The sequence below is a fragment of the Meleagris gallopavo genome, chromosome 5, assembly GCF_000146605.3.
Source record: "Meleagris gallopavo isolate NT-WF06-2002-E0010 breed Aviagen turkey brand Nicholas breeding stock chromosome 5, Turkey_5.1, whole genome shotgun sequence".
Classification (NCBI taxonomy): Eukaryota; Metazoa; Chordata; class Aves; order Galliformes; family Phasianidae; genus Meleagris; species Meleagris gallopavo.
This window is the reverse complement of record NC_015015.2, coordinates 17,302,282-17,322,282: the sequence shown is the minus strand read 5'-3', so window position 1 is coordinate 17,322,282 and position 20,001 is coordinate 17,302,282. Positions and strand designations below refer to the sequence as shown.

General features: G+C 37.2%; 1 protein-coding gene across 1 annotated transcript in view; it reads left to right on the top strand.

The window, feature by feature from the left end:
* SHANK2 (SH3 and multiple ankyrin repeat domains 2) overlaps window positions 1-20,001 on the top strand; it is a 333,770-nt gene that overhangs the window by 26,490 nt on the left and 287,279 nt on the right. The window contains exons 3-8 of the mRNA XM_031553489.1: window positions 7,457-7,676; window positions 15,911-16,114; window positions 17,622-17,693; window positions 18,264-18,372; window positions 18,645-18,796; window positions 19,581-19,748. Coding sequence (XP_031409349.1) covers window positions 7,457-7,676; window positions 15,911-16,114; window positions 17,622-17,693; window positions 18,264-18,372; window positions 18,645-18,796; window positions 19,581-19,748 — 925 coding nt within the window. The remainder of the gene's footprint in view (window positions 1-7,456; window positions 7,677-15,910; window positions 16,115-17,621; window positions 17,694-18,263; window positions 18,373-18,644; window positions 18,797-19,580; window positions 19,749-20,001) is intronic.

Sequence of the window (20,001 nt, the reverse complement as noted above, 5' to 3'; positions counted from 1 at the left end):
CCCTTCCCCTTCCCCAAAACTTCTGAAGAAACCAAGGGAAGCATTATACCCATCTTTTGTAAGTAGGTAACAACCATTCAAAATTGAAGTGCTGTAATGCTTGCACACTGCTTGAAGAGAACAATTCATAATTAGTTACTTAGTCTGTACTCATTTTGAGTTACTGAAGGGGAAATTGTTCTGTTTTGCACTGCTGAAGTCTGCAACTTTGAATTCTACATACTAGAAATGAGTGTGCTTGATAAAATATTTATATTTCTGTGGTCATATTATGAAGACATACTTTACTGGATCCAGAACTGAATAGACTTCCATGATTCATTTTGATCCTTATACCTTATCCTGATTGTTGCTTCTCCTATGAATACTATACGAGGAGACAATCTTGGTGCAGCCATTCCTAAAGTAATTCTCTTTACTTCAGCAGGATTACTTAAGCTGATTTCCCACACAAGGTGTGAAATTGCTTTAAAAATTCCAGTCCATTACTTCATCTTTCAAAGTGCATTATGATTTCATCTTGGAAAACTATAGCATACATTGCAAGCAATATTTAAAGAATGACATAGGAGGACTGTTGTTTGTTCATCCATTTATTGGAAAATAGATGTTCTAATAAACGTACAAAGCCAGAGGCTGTGTGAAGAACAATGATAGAAATGAAGAGAGCCTGGAAGCTACCTGCTGTGGGGCTTGAGGGACTGGCTGTAATGCCTTGTCTGGAGGGGTGACCTTTAAATAAAGGTCAGATAGGATTGCACTGGAAACCTTGCAGGTGCTCTGCAGAAGATGCTTAAGATATTGTATTGCCAGTGGGAGTTGGCCTTTGCTGTAAACTTCAGTGTGTTTAACATTTGTAAATACTTGCTGTGCACTCCCTAGCAATTTGCTTTTTATTCTTTTTCGTTGTTGAAAGATTTCTAACCATTTTACTACTTCTCTTTTTCTAATGGGCTCTATTTTCTAATGGGCTCTCTTTTATAATGTTGTGAAGTTCTTTCTATTTTAAATGTTTTTAAGCGTTTTGCACACCTGCCTTTCCTCCAGCCTTGCTCGTTCAGGGCAGTAAGTCACTTGTCCACTGAATACTTTGTTTCTATCCTTCCTCTAATCTCTTTTTGCATCTTTGGGATTGAAGTTGAGCCTTTCTGTAAAAATACTTTGACCTTCTGAATAGTAAAATAAATACTAAGTGAAACAGTTGGAGGACAAAATTTAAATCTACCTTTGTACAAAAGAGAATGCTACTTGGCATTTAAGCTACTTGGAAATTTAAGAAACCTTTAGAAAATGACATTGTATTTGCAGAAATATGTTGCATGTGTAGATTTTGTATGTGCTAGGAATGCTAGTGGAGAAGTACATCTGCAGAAAGAACAAATTACCTTCTTGCAAACTGGTCTTAAGACCCACTTTAATCATATGATTTTGGTATTTGGGACTCGAAATACCAGAAGTTAATGAGGCTTAGCCTCTTGTTGGCAAGTCTGTGCTGTGCAAATATACATCACCAAGGGGCAACAACCTGCATTAGAAATAAGGATCAGGTTCAACAGTTGCTTTATTCAATTCTCTTAAAACTCTTGATCCCTTCTGTGAAACACTGTCACTTGTGAGTAGCACACAGAGTAATACAAGGACTACAAATGTCAGCCCTAAAACAGGGCAGCTGGAATCTCCCAGCAGTGCTGGTGGGAACAAGTGAGTGTGACCATTGATCTTCAGTGCTAAGTCCAATTCTGTATTTGGGTTTTGGTGTAAGAGATAGCATGCTGATGAACAGCTTCAGAGAAAAGTAAAAGAGGGATTTGCTTGGCAATGTGGTACATTACTCAGCACTCATCTTGTAAAATATTTATATGGGTGTTTCAGTTATTTAACAGGGAGATAAAAAATACATTACCAGACAGTGCAACTAAGGTAAATTTAAGTGAAAGGATAGTGTAAAAAAATGAAATGAAAATATAATTACGGGGATGTGAATTGCAAAATATTGTATGACCAGGATTTTTTAGGTAATTGCCACAAAGGTGGATTTTTTTTTTTTAAAGATATATGCAAGTGATTTGCTTTTCTAGTGCTCCCTCTCACATAATGAAAGTGCTTTACAGAAGAATCAAGAACTGTTTGTCCCATTTTACAGAGAGAGGGAACTGCAGGACCTCATAGATTAATTTTCTTAGAGTCTTGATACATGCATGTCCTCATCCTCTATTTTTCAGTCCCCTAAGTGACATTGACACTTCTGAATAGGATCAGATCAGGAGGTGTTCCCTTGGAGACAAGTCTGTCTCTGTTGCAGCAGACTCCCAGGAGTGGACCCCAACCAGCACAGCTCTGTGTGGTGTTGGGTCAACACGAAAGCCTCCTCCTGGTCTGATGGAGTAGGAAAAGGGGGGAAGCTACAAGGACCTCGTTCCTCTGGGACTGTACTGGGAGCTGATTAGTGTTCTTCTGTTTCTCTTCATCTAGGCATATACTTTTTAGGTTTTTGCATTTTTCTGGTTGAATTTTGTATCAGTGGATTTCAGTAAGCTGACTTGTTCTGTGTTGTTATATTTCGGTGCTGATAATCAATACATATTTATTGATGTTGATTGAATTGCTCAATTTATATAAATTTCTTTCCCATCACGTAGGCCATGGTGTCTCAGATTCACTTTACGCTGGCAAACATTTATCCTGCCTTTGCAAAAAGTGTTTTCTACCCTTTTCATGCCCTGACTATTTGCTTCTGGCCCTCTGCCATCTTCTTCCTGCTGCTTATTCAAACATTTGCATAGTGATCCAGAGTGATGGACGCTGAAGCTAACCTCCCAAAACAAAAAGCTGCTCTTTAATTTGGACCAGTGCTTTGCTCTGCTCCATTGCTTGTGTTGGCGCAACAGTTAAAGCTGTCGGGGCACAGTGGAGGGACCAGGAGTGCAAGGATGGGAGTGAGGCAGTACTACTTAATGCCAGCTTCAAAGGAACAGTGCCAAGTGGACTTTGAGTCAATCATCTTGGAAAGTGTCCATTGGAATTGGTCAGCCAATCAGATTGTCTTCTCCATGGTCTTTTCTGTACAACTCGAGAGATGCTGATTGCACCCCTGTCTCCAGATGAAATGCGTTTTGGTTGTAATATTAATACAATTAGAAAAGGCAATGCTAGATCTTTTCCTGCATTTTAATTTAGTAGATTGGAGAGCTGCTTCTTGGGCTGATATGTATATAATCCTGAATAAAGCCTGAGAATCTGTTAGGAGCAGGAAGGCTTTACATTGGTGGAATTTTTTTTTTCTGAATGTTTTTTTCTTCAAAGTTAATTATTAAATACCTCTTTGAAGCAGTTGAGCAGTTGCTATTACTCTAACAGCAAATTTTTCTCACAGTTTGGTTAATGGCATTACTCAGCCCATAACAATGCCGACTCTGTCTCTGGGATATTCCCACAGGTACATTTTTAACTTGTCTGACAATAGCAGCCTAGAGGGCTTCTCCCTGCAGGAAACAGAACTGCTATTGTGCAAATGAATGTTTATATAAAAATAGATTGTTCTTATCGAGACTGAGAGCCGGTGACCCTTGAATTTGAAACTTTGCTCAGAGATCTGCCTTGGTGGCCTTGGGCAAGACATTTGATGTGTGTGCCTCAGCCATGCTAGAGAGAAAGGAAAACTAGTAACTATTTGATTCATCCAAAATAGGCAGTTGTGGGAGACCTCAGCCTTTGTTCTCATGTCTGCAAAATGAAAATCTTACAGGCCATGGAGGGAAGTGTTGAATCCTTCAATGTCCTTTATTGTGATTTCCATATGAAAATGTGGCTTCAGTGTTAGGGATGTGTTTCATTCTGTCCTCCATATGTTAGTCTTTCCCTGTGCAGAAACACAGGGGAGCACAGGCTGCAGCTGCCCTGTCCTTCTGCTCTCTGCAGGGCCATGGGGATGGATGTGGTAGAGACCCAGGGCCTGCAGAGCTGGGTGTGCAGCAGCAGCAGGAAGCCACTGCTTGAGAGAGCGGCTTTTGCAAGAGTGATGGCTGGGGAATATGTCCCAGGGGAACAGAGACATTGTGCCCCCTGATCTGTCAGCCTGGGGTGCTCTTCAGATGTGGGACAGTGGGGTTTGGTCCATTCAAACTGGAGAAATACCTGCATTTATCTTATTTCTTGGTGCTGATACACTAGGGAGGGGACTGTATATGAGACATCTTTCCATGTGAGTTTTTGTGTCTGTCTGTATAGGTCTGTTCCAGTTTACCACTGTGAAACTAGTTGGGAGGGTTTGTTACTTTTCAGGACAAATAAATTGCATGTAACCTTCAAGTGGAAGATTTTAAGCCATAATTTTGTGGTGGGTATGTGCACTGAAGATCTTGCAATACATCTGTGTTTATTTAAGATAACATGCTAAATATTTGTCCATATCAAATATGTTTTAATCTCTGTAGTAAATATTTATTTTATGATATTTAGCATAGTTAAGCATAAAATGTAAGATATGCATTTGTACATTCTATCCATAGAATACTTACCAACCATAAGGCTCCAAAAAATGCTGTTCTTGCTTTTCCCTGCTGTATCAGTTTGCACTCACTGGAGCACAGTATTCAGATACACAGAGAGCTCTGCGAATTGAGATTCTTGCCTTTTGATAACCTGCATGCTATTTGTATAGTCTTCTATGTGTCCTTAGGCTCTCCTCCCACAAGAAAAGTGCTGAGAGCAGCCACTATATCACTGGAAAATACCATCACCTTAATTATAGTAGCCAAAACAATTGTATCAGTGAAAACTAATCTACATTTTAACTATGTGACCTCCTGTTGAACCAATCAGTTTTGTTCTTCCAACATAGGAGAATTAGGAGCCTGTGATGCCATGTTATCTTCTACTGTACAAGGGTAGGTAAGCCAAGCAATGTGCTTGGTTGATAGTTTTAGTTGGGGAGAAGTCTTTGGAATCTCACTGGGAAAAAATTGAAACAGCTCTGATAATAACTTCCCTGAGAGTGCTGTAATAGTGAGCACCTCTTGTTAATGAATGGCTGCATCTACTGTTTCCACTCAAATGAAGAACCAAGAAACTAAATTGCCCTAAAATGTCTGTAGATTTATACAGGCATGCTTGGTCTTGGTGCCCTAGCAAGATCCGTCCCTCCCAATGGTTTTGCATCTCCAGTCATCAGATTGTCTTGTTTAAAAAAAGCATTAAAATGATCTGTTTCTGCAAAGAGCTTTTGGGGCATAGCTTCTGCTCTCTTTACTTTTGTAAATGCAGTCTTTCATTATCCTTTGTGTGGTTACTCGTCCTTTCTTTTCTGTCTTATACCAGAAAATTTGGTGATTTAAGTTTTGTTAAGTGCATAGTACTTCAGAGCTGGTTCTTCAGGTGGTAGTTTCCCTTTGTTATTCCACAGTGAGATATTTCTGGGTAGTTCTTGCATGAAAATCCACTCATCAAAACCTTGGGGAGTTTTTTCCCAATTCATCTCTTTATTTCTGTGTTGTATAATTGCAGTTTACTGCACTCTATCAAAGCAGTTGAAGTCATTGCTCTGGAATATATTGTATTCTCAGATGGCTTTAGGGTGAGACAAACCATGTGATGATCATGTCTTTTTCCTCACACTTGCTGGCCTATACCTCTCGTATAGGTATATATGTTCATAAATACTGTGTATCAACCTACTACTATAGTTTGATTTCATATGATTCAGCACTGGTAGATAAATAAAGCAGCCATTGAAATGTTTATGCTTTTTATTGACTTAGGGTGCTTTGGAGAGCAGCATTAATCTACAGCTCAGTGAAGCATTAAGAAGATAAAATACTCCCTCAAGAGTTCTTGTTTGTAAATAGAGACTTGCATTAAGCTGCTATGAACTGGCAAGCCTTCAGATTATTTTTGAATGCACTGTTTTTGTCTTCATTAGTAATTATAGCTGAGGGTAATAATACTGGAATTGTCCTGCACCAGAAATAACAATACTACTTGATGATGTGGATGTATGATGTGCTGTGGAAATTTTTGACTTTGACCTTAAACTCTAGGCCTGCCTTGCCACTTCCCATGCAATGGTTCAAGCTCTGGTGCCGGCACATTGGCACCTTAAAATGCTGAATTGGAAGGGTCACCTTTTCTGCATCTTTGTAATTATTTCAGTATATATGACCAGTCACTGAGGAGGAATGAGTAATCTCATTGTGATTCTCAGTTGACTCAAACTGAATTATGAGACACAATAATGCAAAGTGCTCTGCTGTTGTTTGAGTGTATATTTACTTTTGGGATCTGACTATAGACCATTGTACAGAGCATACATTTAGAGATCTTGGTACAGTCACATGGCATGTGAGAGACCTTGGCAAAGTCAGTTTGCACTTCTGTGTTTTATTTCTGCTTTAATGTCACTTTAATGTGGGCCAACAAATGAATTGGTTGGTATTTTTTTTTCTTTGAGCTATGGATTTTTTTTTATTAAAAAGCAGAAAAGTTCTCTTGGAAGGTTGCTTAGAGAAAACACAGAAAATAATGTTTACGTTTTTCTGGCCTCTGAAAACTGAGGAAGTATCTGTTTGCTAAACACTGCATAGTTTATGGTGGCCTTTCCATTTTTTTTTTATTTTTTTTTCAGTATAAGTTTTCCTCCATTTTTCCACAGAGTAATGATTACACATTTCCTCACGAAGCTTTATATTTCTGGGGCAAAAACTGTCGTTTGCTCCTGCAGTTGGAAAATCTCTGGAAGAAAATGTTCTTACTGTGAACCTTGAGCAACTGACATCTGAATGCAGAAGTTCTTTCTTTAGAACTAAGTATTACTTTCATTTTATCCTAATCTATAGCACAGATGAAAATGTGTTTCTAAGCTCTGTATTTATGTATATATAATAGAAAGATTTTGGTCGTGTAGAGCCAGAAAACACAAAGGAATGTCTTTATCTGTCTAGTTTCCCTGTAGTATTCCATTTTTTGATTGATTTTGCTATTTGAAAATACTGTCTGAAACCTTATCCCTACCGTTTCTCAGCATTAATTCTCAATAATGATATAAGTTTAGCAGGTATGTGAATGTTCTGAACTGTCCTTTTTACACTGGGAGAAATACACTTGGATACTGGAAGTACAGTTTATAACATTGCTGTTTAGCAGAAAACCTGATGACAATACTGGGTTTCTCTGGATTTTCTGGAGGAACCAAGTGTGCCTGGAAGAAAGGTAATCTTTTCTTTCAGTTCCTCTTTTTCCTACTCTTGGCCTTCTTTCTCTTTTGCAGTAAATTGGTAGCCAGATTTATTTCCATTACATGTTGTCTACCTCTGTATATTCCAAGAGAAAATAAAACAAGGTAAAAACTATGACTTCACTGTTAAATTTGTGTTAGTTTCAGGAAAACAAAGCACACTTGTTGCTGATTGATTTTTAAGAGTAGCTATTTATATATTTTTATCTTTCTGCCTTGTATTGGCAGGGTAAAAAGCTTGAACATGCCTCGTAGTCCAACATCAAGCGAAGATGAAATGGCACAAAGCTATTCCGACTATTCTGTTGAGTCTGAATCTGACAGTTCCAAAGAAGAAACTATTTATGACACAATTAGAGCAACTGCAGAAAAGCCAAGCAGCAGAATGGATGACAGTCAGAGCAACACTCTGGTGATTCGAATTATAATACCTGATCTACAGCAAACGGTAAGGGATATTACATTATCATTTAAAAGAAGTTTAGAAAGATTAACTTTGTTGTTTTCAATCCACAGTAAGTCTGTTTTGTTTTTTTTACAACTAAGTCAAAATGTATTCCTGTTTGCTTTTGTGTCCAACAGATGTGTCCAACTGATTGCCTAAACTAAAGGCATCATCCCAAGCAAGAGAATGTATTTAGCATATTAACTTGATGTAAGCTGTGAAGCGAAATACTTGTCTGATCTGCATTCAGAGACATTTGACTGACTAGAATAAACAGTATTTCGAATCTAAAAAGCTTATCGGAGTATATCATATACTCTCTAGGAAAGCCTCATACATAAGTAACTCCACTGTCTTCTTATTTCTCTCTTTATGAGATAGTTTTTGATTGGCTCTACAGGAATTCACTATTCTCTCTCTTTTTATTCACCTTTGTATATCCTCTTCCTATGAAACAATATCCTTGTTAGATAGCTATGATGTTTAGAATGTAAAAATGAGGAAAGAAACATAAAAATAGATCTTTTCTTCCTGTTATCCTGCTATGCCTTCACTACATGGTTCTATTTCTCAGTCTTCCCCCCAGAGAAATCAGCACTCTTGGTCTGGAAGAAGAAAGTGTGGCATTGTACCATTTCACAGGTTTTACAGTGATGTGAAATCATTATGTTATTTTTTCCCACCTCCTCACCAGTTATAACAGAAATGTATCAGAAATTATAGGATTAGCCTTTTCTGATTTTCTGAAATGAATCTTTTAAGATGCAAATATACTAAACCTACAGCTATGTCTCACAATCCAAAGTCAAATGGGTGAAAATAGAAAGGCTTATTCTACCACATCTTACAGATAGAGACATTAAATAGACTTTCAATTTGTTTAAAAATGTACAAATGATTTGATAATAAGAATGTTTTTGTTTTTTTAATTAAAATATATATATCTAGGATGTTCCTTACATATCAGAAGTCTACAATCCAGAATCCACTTTCTAGTGAGGAACTATAAAATTGTTTCTTTCATGGCAGAATGTGTAAAATGCAGGACTTGAAAAGATAGAAAAAAGAAGCTGGAAAAGCTTGCTATTGTAATTTGTAATGGTCCTCCTAAGTGCTGCAATAGGAATAGCAATTGCATCCTGGAGAAGGTCACTGGGAATTACTTGCTGATTCTATCTAGAACCACAGCTTGTCTATGTTTTGATTAATTACCTGAATTATCCTGAGCCGCTGTCTGGATTTTCAGCTGATGGTATGCATCAGACTTTCTTCATTTCAAAGGTGATTATAAAACCACCGTTCTGTTGGGTGTGTCTGTTACATGCGTCACTCCATGATGACATTTAACTTCTACATCATACTGTGCTGCCACTCAAGATCTATCTCAGATGAAATTATTCCTTTCTTTTTAATTAAGTTCATTTTTGGAATGATAGAGATGGCCTGTCTACAGGCTGATAGGAAAGAACTGGTTTGACAGTATGGCCTCGGGTGTGGTTGTAGAGCTGTCTTTTTTTTTTTTTTTTTAACTCAGAGAAGTCTGTGCTGGAGCTGAGATCATTCTCTCTTCAATTTTTGTACTTAAGATTTCTAGTTAAGTCTTGAACCTCTTTCTGCTGAAATTGTAGTTCTACTCTATTAGTTTAAATGGTGTGAGATTAAACTCTGTGAAGGGGAGGTGGTGTGGGACCTGAGCTGGGCAGGAAGGCTTTTGAGGGAAAAGCAGCACTGTGGCTGCTGGGATCCACCCATAGGATCTTTGGTAAATCTTAGCTGAAGCACTTATCATCTTGGGTCTTTCATTTCAGTGCTATAGAAATATTGAAATCTACTGTTGTACACAATATACCTTTAAAAAGGTTTTTTCCCGTAATTAAGTCATCTGTCAATGTTCCTACCAGTCTGCTATATATTTCACAATGAGTAGATCCAAAATAAACAGAAAAATTACATTTATTTTACTTGCTAGCCTCTCTCTGATGTTAAAAACAAAGTGATGTGAGCTCTCTCATTTCATCACTCCGTTTCTTAGACCAATAACACTTTGCTTATTGGCACTATTGAAACTATTATTTAGTTAAAAATTAATTTTGTGCAGGAAATGAAATAAAATGTATTTTTGGTTTTCTTCTTCATTTGTTCATTTTTATTGCTTTACTTTTCAGTATTTTTTTTCCTTTTCAATAAAGTCTTAATTAAAAATAACTCAACTGCTTTAAGCAGTCCTGTAGCAGATGACCTATTTCTGATTTAATTTGTAAGCCCACAAATTCTTGTGCAATAAAGTGAAATCTGGATTCAGTTTTACAAAATGATAGCTTAAATGCAGCATAACTTAACTTGGAAAAGGTCACAGTTTATTATAAATGATCAACCATTGCGTATGATAATGATAATTAATTGATATTCTCATCTGAAACTTTGAAGATGCTGTAAACCTGGCCACATTCTTATGAAGACTTATTTTTCAGTTATTATAACAACTACTTTTTGTCTCCTTTTCAGTTCAGATGATAATCCATAGTGTTGAAACAATACATCATAGAAAGAGTTATTTCTTACTGCTTTTGTTCATCTGTATTCAAGAAAGTATTATCCATAGCACAACAGCATGGAGAGTGTTTAAATGAGTGATGGAATGATTTCCTGAATCACACTAATATTACTGAGGGAATGGAGCTCACAGAAAACCTTCCATACATGTGTAGGAGAGAAGACAAACAAGTTCTGTCTTGTGGCATCTAACTTCCTGATTTAATAAGCCAGAAGGTACTAGATCCTTCATGGATCTAGTGTAATCTTTTGAGCAACTGCTTATTTGTAGTGCATCCAACACAGACGACTCTGGCTTGCTAATCTGATGGGAATTGTAGTCACTGACTTTTTCTCCTCTCCTAGCCATGGTGACCTCTCTCTGCTAGTGCAGAGGATACAGATAAGCAAGTCCGAATCTCTCTTGGGCTTGAAACTAATCCCAACCTCCTACCTCATGCCCAAAGGCAATATGCATTTTTAGTGTTGAATGTCGATTGGACATGGAAAGCTAGTGAGCTGATGGTCCTGTGCTTTCCTTTAAGAAAGATGGCATCCCTTCCACTTCCCCTTGCCCTTTCCTCTTTTCCCTTTCCCCTTCCCCTTTTCTCTTTTCTCTTTCCCCTTGCCCTTTCTTTTTAGATATTCAATGCTATTTGCATTTGCATTTTCCTCTTTTGTTTGTCGAATCTTTAATACTGACATCTTCTATCCAAAGGAATAACTTCTATTTTAGTAGTCTGAAAATCACAGTTTGGAAACTGTGTATAAAACTTTTGTCAGTATTCCTCTGACACAGCACAGTTCTGTATGATTGATATCCTCATGATGTCTGATGAAAAAAAATTGGTGGTTGATTGACTTAGAATGCATAAATGTTATTCCTCTGAGATTCTGTATCATGAACATTACTCACAACAAATAAATACATTCCCTTTAGGGAATGCGTGAGCTATGTTTCCCTTGCTTCCAGTCCTTACACTCTGTGACTTCCTCTCACCAGTACTCAGAGTACAAAATTATAATTGACTGTACCCCTCATGATCTGAAGAGCTCTAATATTACAAACACTGTTCTCACATTTCATCAGCCAATGATGACTTGCTGTCTTGCTGCTAGATTTGGATTTTTAGTGGCCCAGTGTGATTTTGTCAGGTTTTTAGTCACTGAGGGCTTTTCCTTCCTCCCTTCCTCCTTCTTCCTTCCCTCCTTCCCTCCCTTCCTCCCTCCCTTCTTCCCTCCCTTCCTCCCTTCCCTTTTCTATTTTTATTTTAATAGTGTAAGTAGCTAGGCTTCAAGGCAAACTATGACATTTTATCTGGTCTTGGGATGCAACAGAAAGTTATGAATAAATTCCATCTGTCAATCATGTTGAAGTATCTGTTTCACGTGTATTTCTGACGTTCTTTGCCATTACACTTACATGTTTTCTGTATTTTTTAATTATTAAGTCATAAAAGTATCCTGCCAGAAAAATGTCTGGCTTTTTTTTTACTCAGCTGCTGTCTTATTTTCTCATGGTCATTCCAGTTGCAAGGTTGTGCTGAACAGGAGGGTAGTCTTTTCCATTTCCTCGTGTTGCGCTGCACTACTGATCTGAATCTGAAGAAAGAAAGGATTTATGTCAGATAGGCTGCCAACAACTCTGTTAACCCAGAATGATCTCAAAGCCATTCAGAACAAAAGTCAGGCTTGAATTCTGCCATGAAATTAAATGTTGGAACTAGGCTTTATAAATTCTTCTGTATTTAAACAGACTGATGCAAGAGAAAAGTAATTTAGGGTCTTGGTGTTTTTTGAGGCTTCATGTCCTTTTGAATGATAGCTTGTGTTTCTGTAAAACTTCAAGAACCATCAGTATGTTTCAGTCCAGTGAATGGAAAACAGCTGAACTGCCTGCTGAACTGTTTGGTTTCCTCAAGCAGACAATAAATCCCAGTGTACTGACACCAGATTTCATGATATCTCATTACCGACAATGCATGTTGATGCACTATTGATAGTAGTTTTTTGTATGGATTTTGAATTCATTCCAAGTCAAGTACTGATTAGCTATTTATGTGAAAAAGACAAAGAATCTCATCCTCTTATGAGCATACCTTTGTTAGCTTCACTTGCAGAACTGTTTATAGTGCATGAATTAGTAAGGATGTGTATCTGTGGAGATTTGATGTGCTTGTAGAATCCTTCAGTCTGACATCCTCCTGATCTGCTTCGCCTGACTCCCTCTGCAGAAACCTGCACCAGGTGAACTGCAGCCCTAGTGGCTATGGGCATTTGCTCTTGGCATTCCAGTGCTGTCTGCTTCCACTGCTGGCAGCCTTTGTGTGTTTCTACAGAAAAGTTGGGAATCTTATTAGTGTAGTAAAGCATGCTAATTCCTTTACTCCAGAGAAGATTATTTTCTTTAGAAAGACTCAGATGTCTTGTTTTGAGGTGTTGTTTGTTTGTTTTACTTTTAGTCTGATTTATGCCTCAGAATGCATTATCTTAAACTCTGTTTAGCTGTGTCTGTCTCTGGCTATAAGGCTGATATTTCTATTTTATGGAAATCCTGTAATTTCCAACTAATACTGATATTTTTGTTTTGCTAAAATCAGGCCCTGCAGCCCTAGTAAGGAGCTGAAAATCTTTGGCAAAGATGAATAATATGATTTCAGTAATCTTCAACATTTATAAAAATAAGAGCACTTGTGAATTGGTAGATAGGCTAGGACTGTGAGTAAATGAATCTATAAAGTTATTAGTTTTGAAGTGTTTTCATATTTATTCTGCTATTGAGGTCTCTATAAGATATCATACTCACTGTGGTAGAAATGTAATGGTGATATATGCATCAGATAACTCATTTTAAAGCAAGCCTTTGAGCTACTGCACAAGAAGAATTCAGCCCAATAGAGGTGGTTAAACTCTTCTTGCCTTTCCTAATGCATTTGATGAATGTGGTGATATCGAATGTGTAGAAAGGGAAGCAGTAAGTAGATAAATATTGTGCATTACTGATGTAGTGTGCTTAAATCTTGTATAATTATTTTCTTTTGAAGTATGTTCTGATGAAATATGAAATTATTTATAATTTTGCCAGTTTAACATATCTTTGAGAATTAGAAATATCCACTATCATCTGCTATGCTTGCAGATAATCAAGAACGGATAGACCACAACAGATGAAATGAAACGTTGAATAATCAAGGTGTATTTAAAAAAGAAATAATATTTAAACTGCAATTGCAAATTAAAATCAAAGTAGTGTTATGCCACTGCAAGACAGGTCATATCTTCCTTCTGCCGTCCTTTTAATCCTTCATGTTCCCCTGTAAAAACATCAGCAACAGAATACAACACTTCTCAGGTAACACCTCGAAACTTAATAAAAGATAGATGAAGCAGAATGAATGCTTTTTTCTAGTCAACCTTATTTATGACAAAACTTGATATTTCATTTGATTACATTTTTATCATAGAATTGTAATTATATTGAAATGTATTTAAGAACATATTAAATTATATATTATTAAATTATATTTAAGAAAGTAAAGGATTAAAGCTATCAGTTATTTCCTAGGTCAAAGTATCTCCTGAGCACATGGTAAGTTGTAAACCAATAAAATAAGTTTAACACAATTGTATTAAAAGCATGGGAGATATCTATAAGTACTTGAGGACAATAAAATAAAGGCAAGCAGGAAAGCACTCCTCAGAGTAAAAGCTGTCAACAGCTGCGGAGTGGAAGTGGTGATGTCAGCAGAGTAGGGGGTTTGTTTCTGGGGGTTCACTTGCCACAGATTCTGCTTGTGTGCTCTGGAGTTGCCAGCTGCTAGTCCCTTCTCCATTATTTTATCACTCTCCCATCACACACCCCAAAATACCCTGATATCAGTACTTGAGCCTTGTCTGAAAAACTGCTGGGAAAGACAAACCCAGTGGTAATTTTAAATAATTCATGACTGACCACAGTGGAGCTGGACAGGACCCAATTCTGCTGTGCCTGTCTTGCTCACTTGGTCATGCCACTGCAAGATGCTGTCACAGCAGCTTTAATGGCACTGCCAGCCAGCGATGACAAATACAGGCCATTGCAGTGTCAGTCCTCACGTCTGAGGATTTATTCACAGAAGCACAGCCAAATCCTCTGCTTCGGCTAGTCCTCTCTGCTCTGATTAAATGAGCGCACAACGAGGACTGGTTGACTACAGTGTCTGCTCAGTTAAAAACAGTTGTGAATTCAAAGTCTTCTGGCTCCTACTTGGTGCTTTACACTGTTGAAAATTTTTGCCACATACTATTGAAATGTCCAAGAAGACATCATAAGCATATAAAGTAATTGTGGTTTATGCATTTGCTAATAAAAATTCAGGATTGAAACACTCATGAATGACATGAATTTGTTAGTTGATTTGTGTTCGTGGGATCACAGGTGATGTTTGGATGTATGCTGAGTTTGCCAGGATAAGTAAGTTTAGTTGAAGAAGACAAACTGCAGCCATTTTCTATGGATGGCCTCAGGACTTCTAAAGGATGCCAGCGGACACTGATGAGTTGAGCAGTGCAGAAGCAACAGTGAGGTTACAGAATTTTTGGCAGCTCATACTGGTGAATTTCATTTAAGATCAAATTAGTAAATAAATTCGAAAACAGCATTGCTCACTGGTTGAGGGGAGAGATTGTCCTGCCGTACTCTGCACTTGGTGTGGCCTCATCTTAAGCACTGTATGAAATTTTGTGCATCTTAACATAGGAAGGATATCAAACTGTCAGTGAGCATCTGAAGGAGGGCTACGAAGATTGAAAAGGTTCTGGATGGCAAGAGGTATGATGAGCAGCTGAGATACCTTGGTCTGCTCAGCCCAGAGCAGAGGAAGTTGATGGGAGGCCTCATAGTGATCTGCAGCTCCACACAGGGAGTGGAGGTCAGCACCGAGTTCTGCTCTCTGGTGTTGGCAACAGGACCTCAGGGAACAGTATGGAGTTGTGTCAGGGGAGGATCATATAGGGTGTTAGGAAAAGGTTCTTCATCAGAGGTGGTGGATATGGCTCCAAGCTTGATAGAGTTCAAGGATTATTTGGACAACATCCTCAGACATAGGGTTTGGGTGGTCCTCTGTGAAGCCAGAAGCTGGATTTGGTGATCCTTGTGGTGCTCCTTTCAACGTCTTTCAAGATGTTCTATGAAATACTTAAATTCCGAAATTTCATGTTGCTCAGTAGCAGAGAACTTGCAAAGGTTTCTGAGTTTTTCAAGTCCTCTGGTGCCTCACATCAGATAGTTCCTCTCACAAGCTTACCCGAAGATAAACTTATTTTAACTGACTACCATTTTTCTGTGAAATGCTTGCAGACCAGACTGGTCATCAGAACAGCCTAGAACCAAGTGAGTGGTTAAACATGTTGTAACATCCCTTCTTTCACTTGGCTTTTCTAACCGGTTTGCTGTGAAGGCATCTTTTCTTTGAAGAAGGACTTGATCAGTGAAGTTTATGGAGTGACTTGAGATGTCCTGGGTTTTCACCGAGCATGTGTACTAGTTATTATAGAAGAATGAGTGTCTGAAATATAATTCTATTGATGTAGATTTTGTCATGGCTCATTCACATGAATTCACACAGATTTAGTGTATATATACAACAGTTGTAAATTTTATAGTATAAGACATTGTTTGAATGTTTTGTCATAATTCAGATTTTTTCTCTCATTTTGCTTTGCAGAAATGCATTAGATTTAACCCAGAAGCTTCAGTGTGGGTTGCAAAGCAACGAATTTTGTGCACTTTGAATCAGAGTTTGAAAGATGTCCTGAATTATGGACTGTTCCAGCCAGCAAGCAATGGTAGAGATGGAAAGTTCTTGGATGAGGAACGACTTCTCAGGGAATATCCACAGCCAGTGAATAAAGGAGTTCCTTCCCTAGAGGTATTTTTATATGGAAAATCTGAAATAAGGTTGTATTGCTCTGATACAGATTATACAGTAAATTATATTTGAGGTTTCTGTGTGCACCTGAATTGCATTTGGGAAACAGCAATCAGCAAGTATGAACTCAAACTCTTTCTCTCAGAAATGCTGGTGTTTGCTTGCTGGTGGAATTACTCTACATGTCACCCCCAAGGTCTGCAAAGAATCAGAACCTTGGGGAGATTTGATTTGGGGTCTTTTGTCTCCTGAGGACATAGGAGATGTGTTTTAGGAGAGTAGTCTGTGATTTAAGAAAGAATTGTAAGGTTCTGGATTAAGATTTTTGGTATGTGATTAGGTTTACATGAATAGGGTAACAGTTGCTTAATAATAGCCATTTGTCTCCTGCTGAAGGAGGGTCCTTCTGTCAGGAAGCTAGGCACAAAACTAGCATTTAATTAATGTTAGTATTGATTGTATGATGGTACATCATCCAGTAATAATCTGTAGTTAATAAACTTTCCCCAGTATGACACAAATGAAAGAAAAAAGAACCAGGGTCCAGAGAGAGTTTTGAGTCCTGTATTGTCCAGCAGTTTATTTTCTGAAAGTCGATCTCTGATGTTCATATTATAGCCATAAGCAAAATAAATAACTGCACTATTTTCTCTGCCATGTTTGTTGCAGAGTTTTGTTTAATAAGCGTTCAGTTGGTAAAATTCTTCTCACCGCAGTTTAAAGGTTGTAATGTGTGGGTTAAAAGTGGGCTTTTATAGAATCTGGTATTAAAGCTTCCTACAGTGTAGTCTTCTCCAGCAAATGTGCTGCATTGTTTGAACTGTGTATATTATGATGAGATAATAACAAATTATAACTATGTAAACCCCATGATTTTGGCCACAGATGTTTCCATGCTAGCCGAAGGGTAGCAAACTGCACATAGAGGCTGAATTTCAGACAAAAGAGACAATCCTGTGACCCTCACCCACAGGACCAGTCCCATTAAACATCAGGAGAACCATTCCCGTGTTCTGCCCATGTTGATTTTACAGGAGTTGTTTCTGAAAATTTAAATTTTAGAAGTCCTCAGCTGATATTTTGAAATGTGTATTTTTTTTATTTAACATGACTCTTTAGGCCTTCTTTCTGTCTGAGACCATAAATAAAAGTGCTGAGATGCCCTCAGGAGTAAGTTCCTTTCACTGTAATTCTTGCCTATTTATGTAGATTCTGGAGACTGATCTCATTTCCCATGTAATTCCACTCATCTCAGTACATTTATATAAGATAGACATTTTGCTTACATGAACTATACAACTATAATAACACATTTTTTATGCATAGGTCTGATTGTAGGTGAATATTCAAAATAAAATAGTAAGTCTTTTTTACGAATATTACTTGAATCTACATCACTTTGGATAATCCTTTCTGGTAAAGTCAGAAATGTTTTTATTGCTAGTTTTTAAGCAAAATATGACATTTTAAATTTTTGTATATTTGTTTGTTGTTTCTTCCCTCCAAGTTTCGATACAAGAAAAGAGTGTACAAACAGTTCAATCTTGATGAAAAACAGCTGGCCAAACTTCATACAAAGGTATGCCCAGTTTACTGGGGAAGTTAGTAAATGCCTACTCAGAAAACTAATGTGTCTGAGAAACTGGAAATAAGTAGTTCATTGCCACCTGAGTGAATTGCAGAACAACAAGCAACGTGTTTCCCACACTGATGGGGATGTGAATTGTGATCTGTGAATTTTGCTCACAGAAAAATATCCGTGTTTGACTCTTATACATGTGTACAAGTAATATCTAATGAACATTACTACGCAAATATTGTGTGTTTTTAGCATGCTGCAAAAACGTGATCCATGTCTTCAGACTCATTTGCTGATCCAAACAATAATGATTACCTTACCAATCTAATTTCTTACTAAATTAATATTTTATTCATTTTTTGTTAAAACTATCAACAACTGAATCTTATTGCATTTGATTCCTGAACTTTACAAACTGTAGGATATATTACTATGGTAAAAATTTGGGTTCTTCAAGAGTGTGAATTAGTTCAGTGATGTCAATGTATATATAGTGACAGAATATTTCACTTTAAGTCAAAAATTTCCTTTCCAATTAAAGGATGATTCATTTGTCACTCTTTATTTCAGGCTAACTTGAGAAAATTTATGGATCATGTGCATCATCTCTCAGTGGAAAAAATCACAAAAATGTTGGACCGAGGACTGGACCCCAACTATCATGACCTAGAAAGTGGAGGTCAGAACAATAAAAGTAGCAGCATAACATAGTACCTTGGGTTTGCTCAGCCTAAATTGATTAACAGGTTAAATCTCATGCCTTCTATCTGTTACCTTTGCATCTTCAGCCTAAAGGTATTTTTATGGTTTTGCTGGCCAAGGGAGGAAAATAATCATTCATGATTTTCTTTGATCAATACTTTTAGCTTAATATAAGATTTTAAAGCAAATGCTCATTATTTTATAAATCTGATCATTCCTTTTTCATGTGTATACTATTCTCTTCTTCAGAAACACCACTAACTTTGGCAGTTCAACTTGACAATGCAGTAGAAGTGATAAAAGCTCTGAAAAATGGAGGAGCACATTTAGACTTCAGAGCCAAAGATGGAATGACAGCTCTGCACAAAGCAGCTAGAGCCAAAAACCAAGTAACCCTCAAGGTGAATACTTTCAGTAGCAAATTATACATTACTTTATGCAGAAAAAGATATAAAGGAGAATGCTTTCAGTTAATTACTGTATCATCCTCAATGGATCCATTAAGTTGTGTTTGTTCTAGTGCATTATAGGCTTTCAAATCTTATGATTTGCTTTCAATAAGGGGTCTTTTTACTTCTGATTCTTGGATAGGAAAAAAAAAGTAGTGCAGTGTTAACTTATTCACTGATTGGGATTGACATAGATTGGGACAGATCTGCTTGAGGAAATAGCGATAGTGTTATTACTGCTTATCTCTTGGGAAGCAAGTGCCAGTAATATGGATTATGCATTGTATCTTTACAGTCTTTTCTGTTTTCTTTCATATTTTAACAAATATTCTTAAATCACCTTGATAAACTAGATTCAATCTTATGTTTATGGCACTTACTTATTTCCTTTTGACAGATATTCAAATTACGTGGTATTTTTGATAAAGTATTCTGTAAATGAAGAAGTAAATGTTTTTCAAAGGTGACGAAGCATTTTCAGACAGCGAGTTCTGAAATTTATGTAATATGGAAACCATACATTGTCATTCATCTTTACAGATTCCTTTAGGTTCTACTTCTTTTGAGGTCATTCCTCGCTTAACTTACTCTTTATCACAGCCTATTATTTTAGCTTTTAAATAAATGAGCTATAAATAGACATGACAAATATCACCTTCTAATTACTTTTTCAGGGAGAAAAGCCCCTTTTCACTTATAAGTCCCTTGAAAAAGCACTGTTTCTGTTTGTTTTCAGACTCTTTTAGAGCTTGGAGCATCTCCTAATTACAAAGACAGCTGTGGCCTGACACCGCTGTACCACACTGCAGTTGTGGGGGGGGATCCGTACTGCTGTGAACTGCTTCTTCATGAACACGCTACAGTTAGCTGCAAAGATGAAAATGGATGGCAAGAAATTCATCAGGTAGGGAAGTTTACTTTTTGTTTAGAATTCAAATTGTACTGGGAAATATACTCTTCCTGTACATTCTATGTGCAGAAACATACTGCATACGTTCTGTGACTAAATGAATACCATTTGTATACATTCAGCCCTTGCACATTTAAGTATGGAATTATTGATTATTGCTTTGCATCTTGCTTTTGCAAACGCTTACTGTGGATTTTATTGCAGAAATTGCTGCCGGCTGCTAATGCTATTTATCCAAAGGACACTT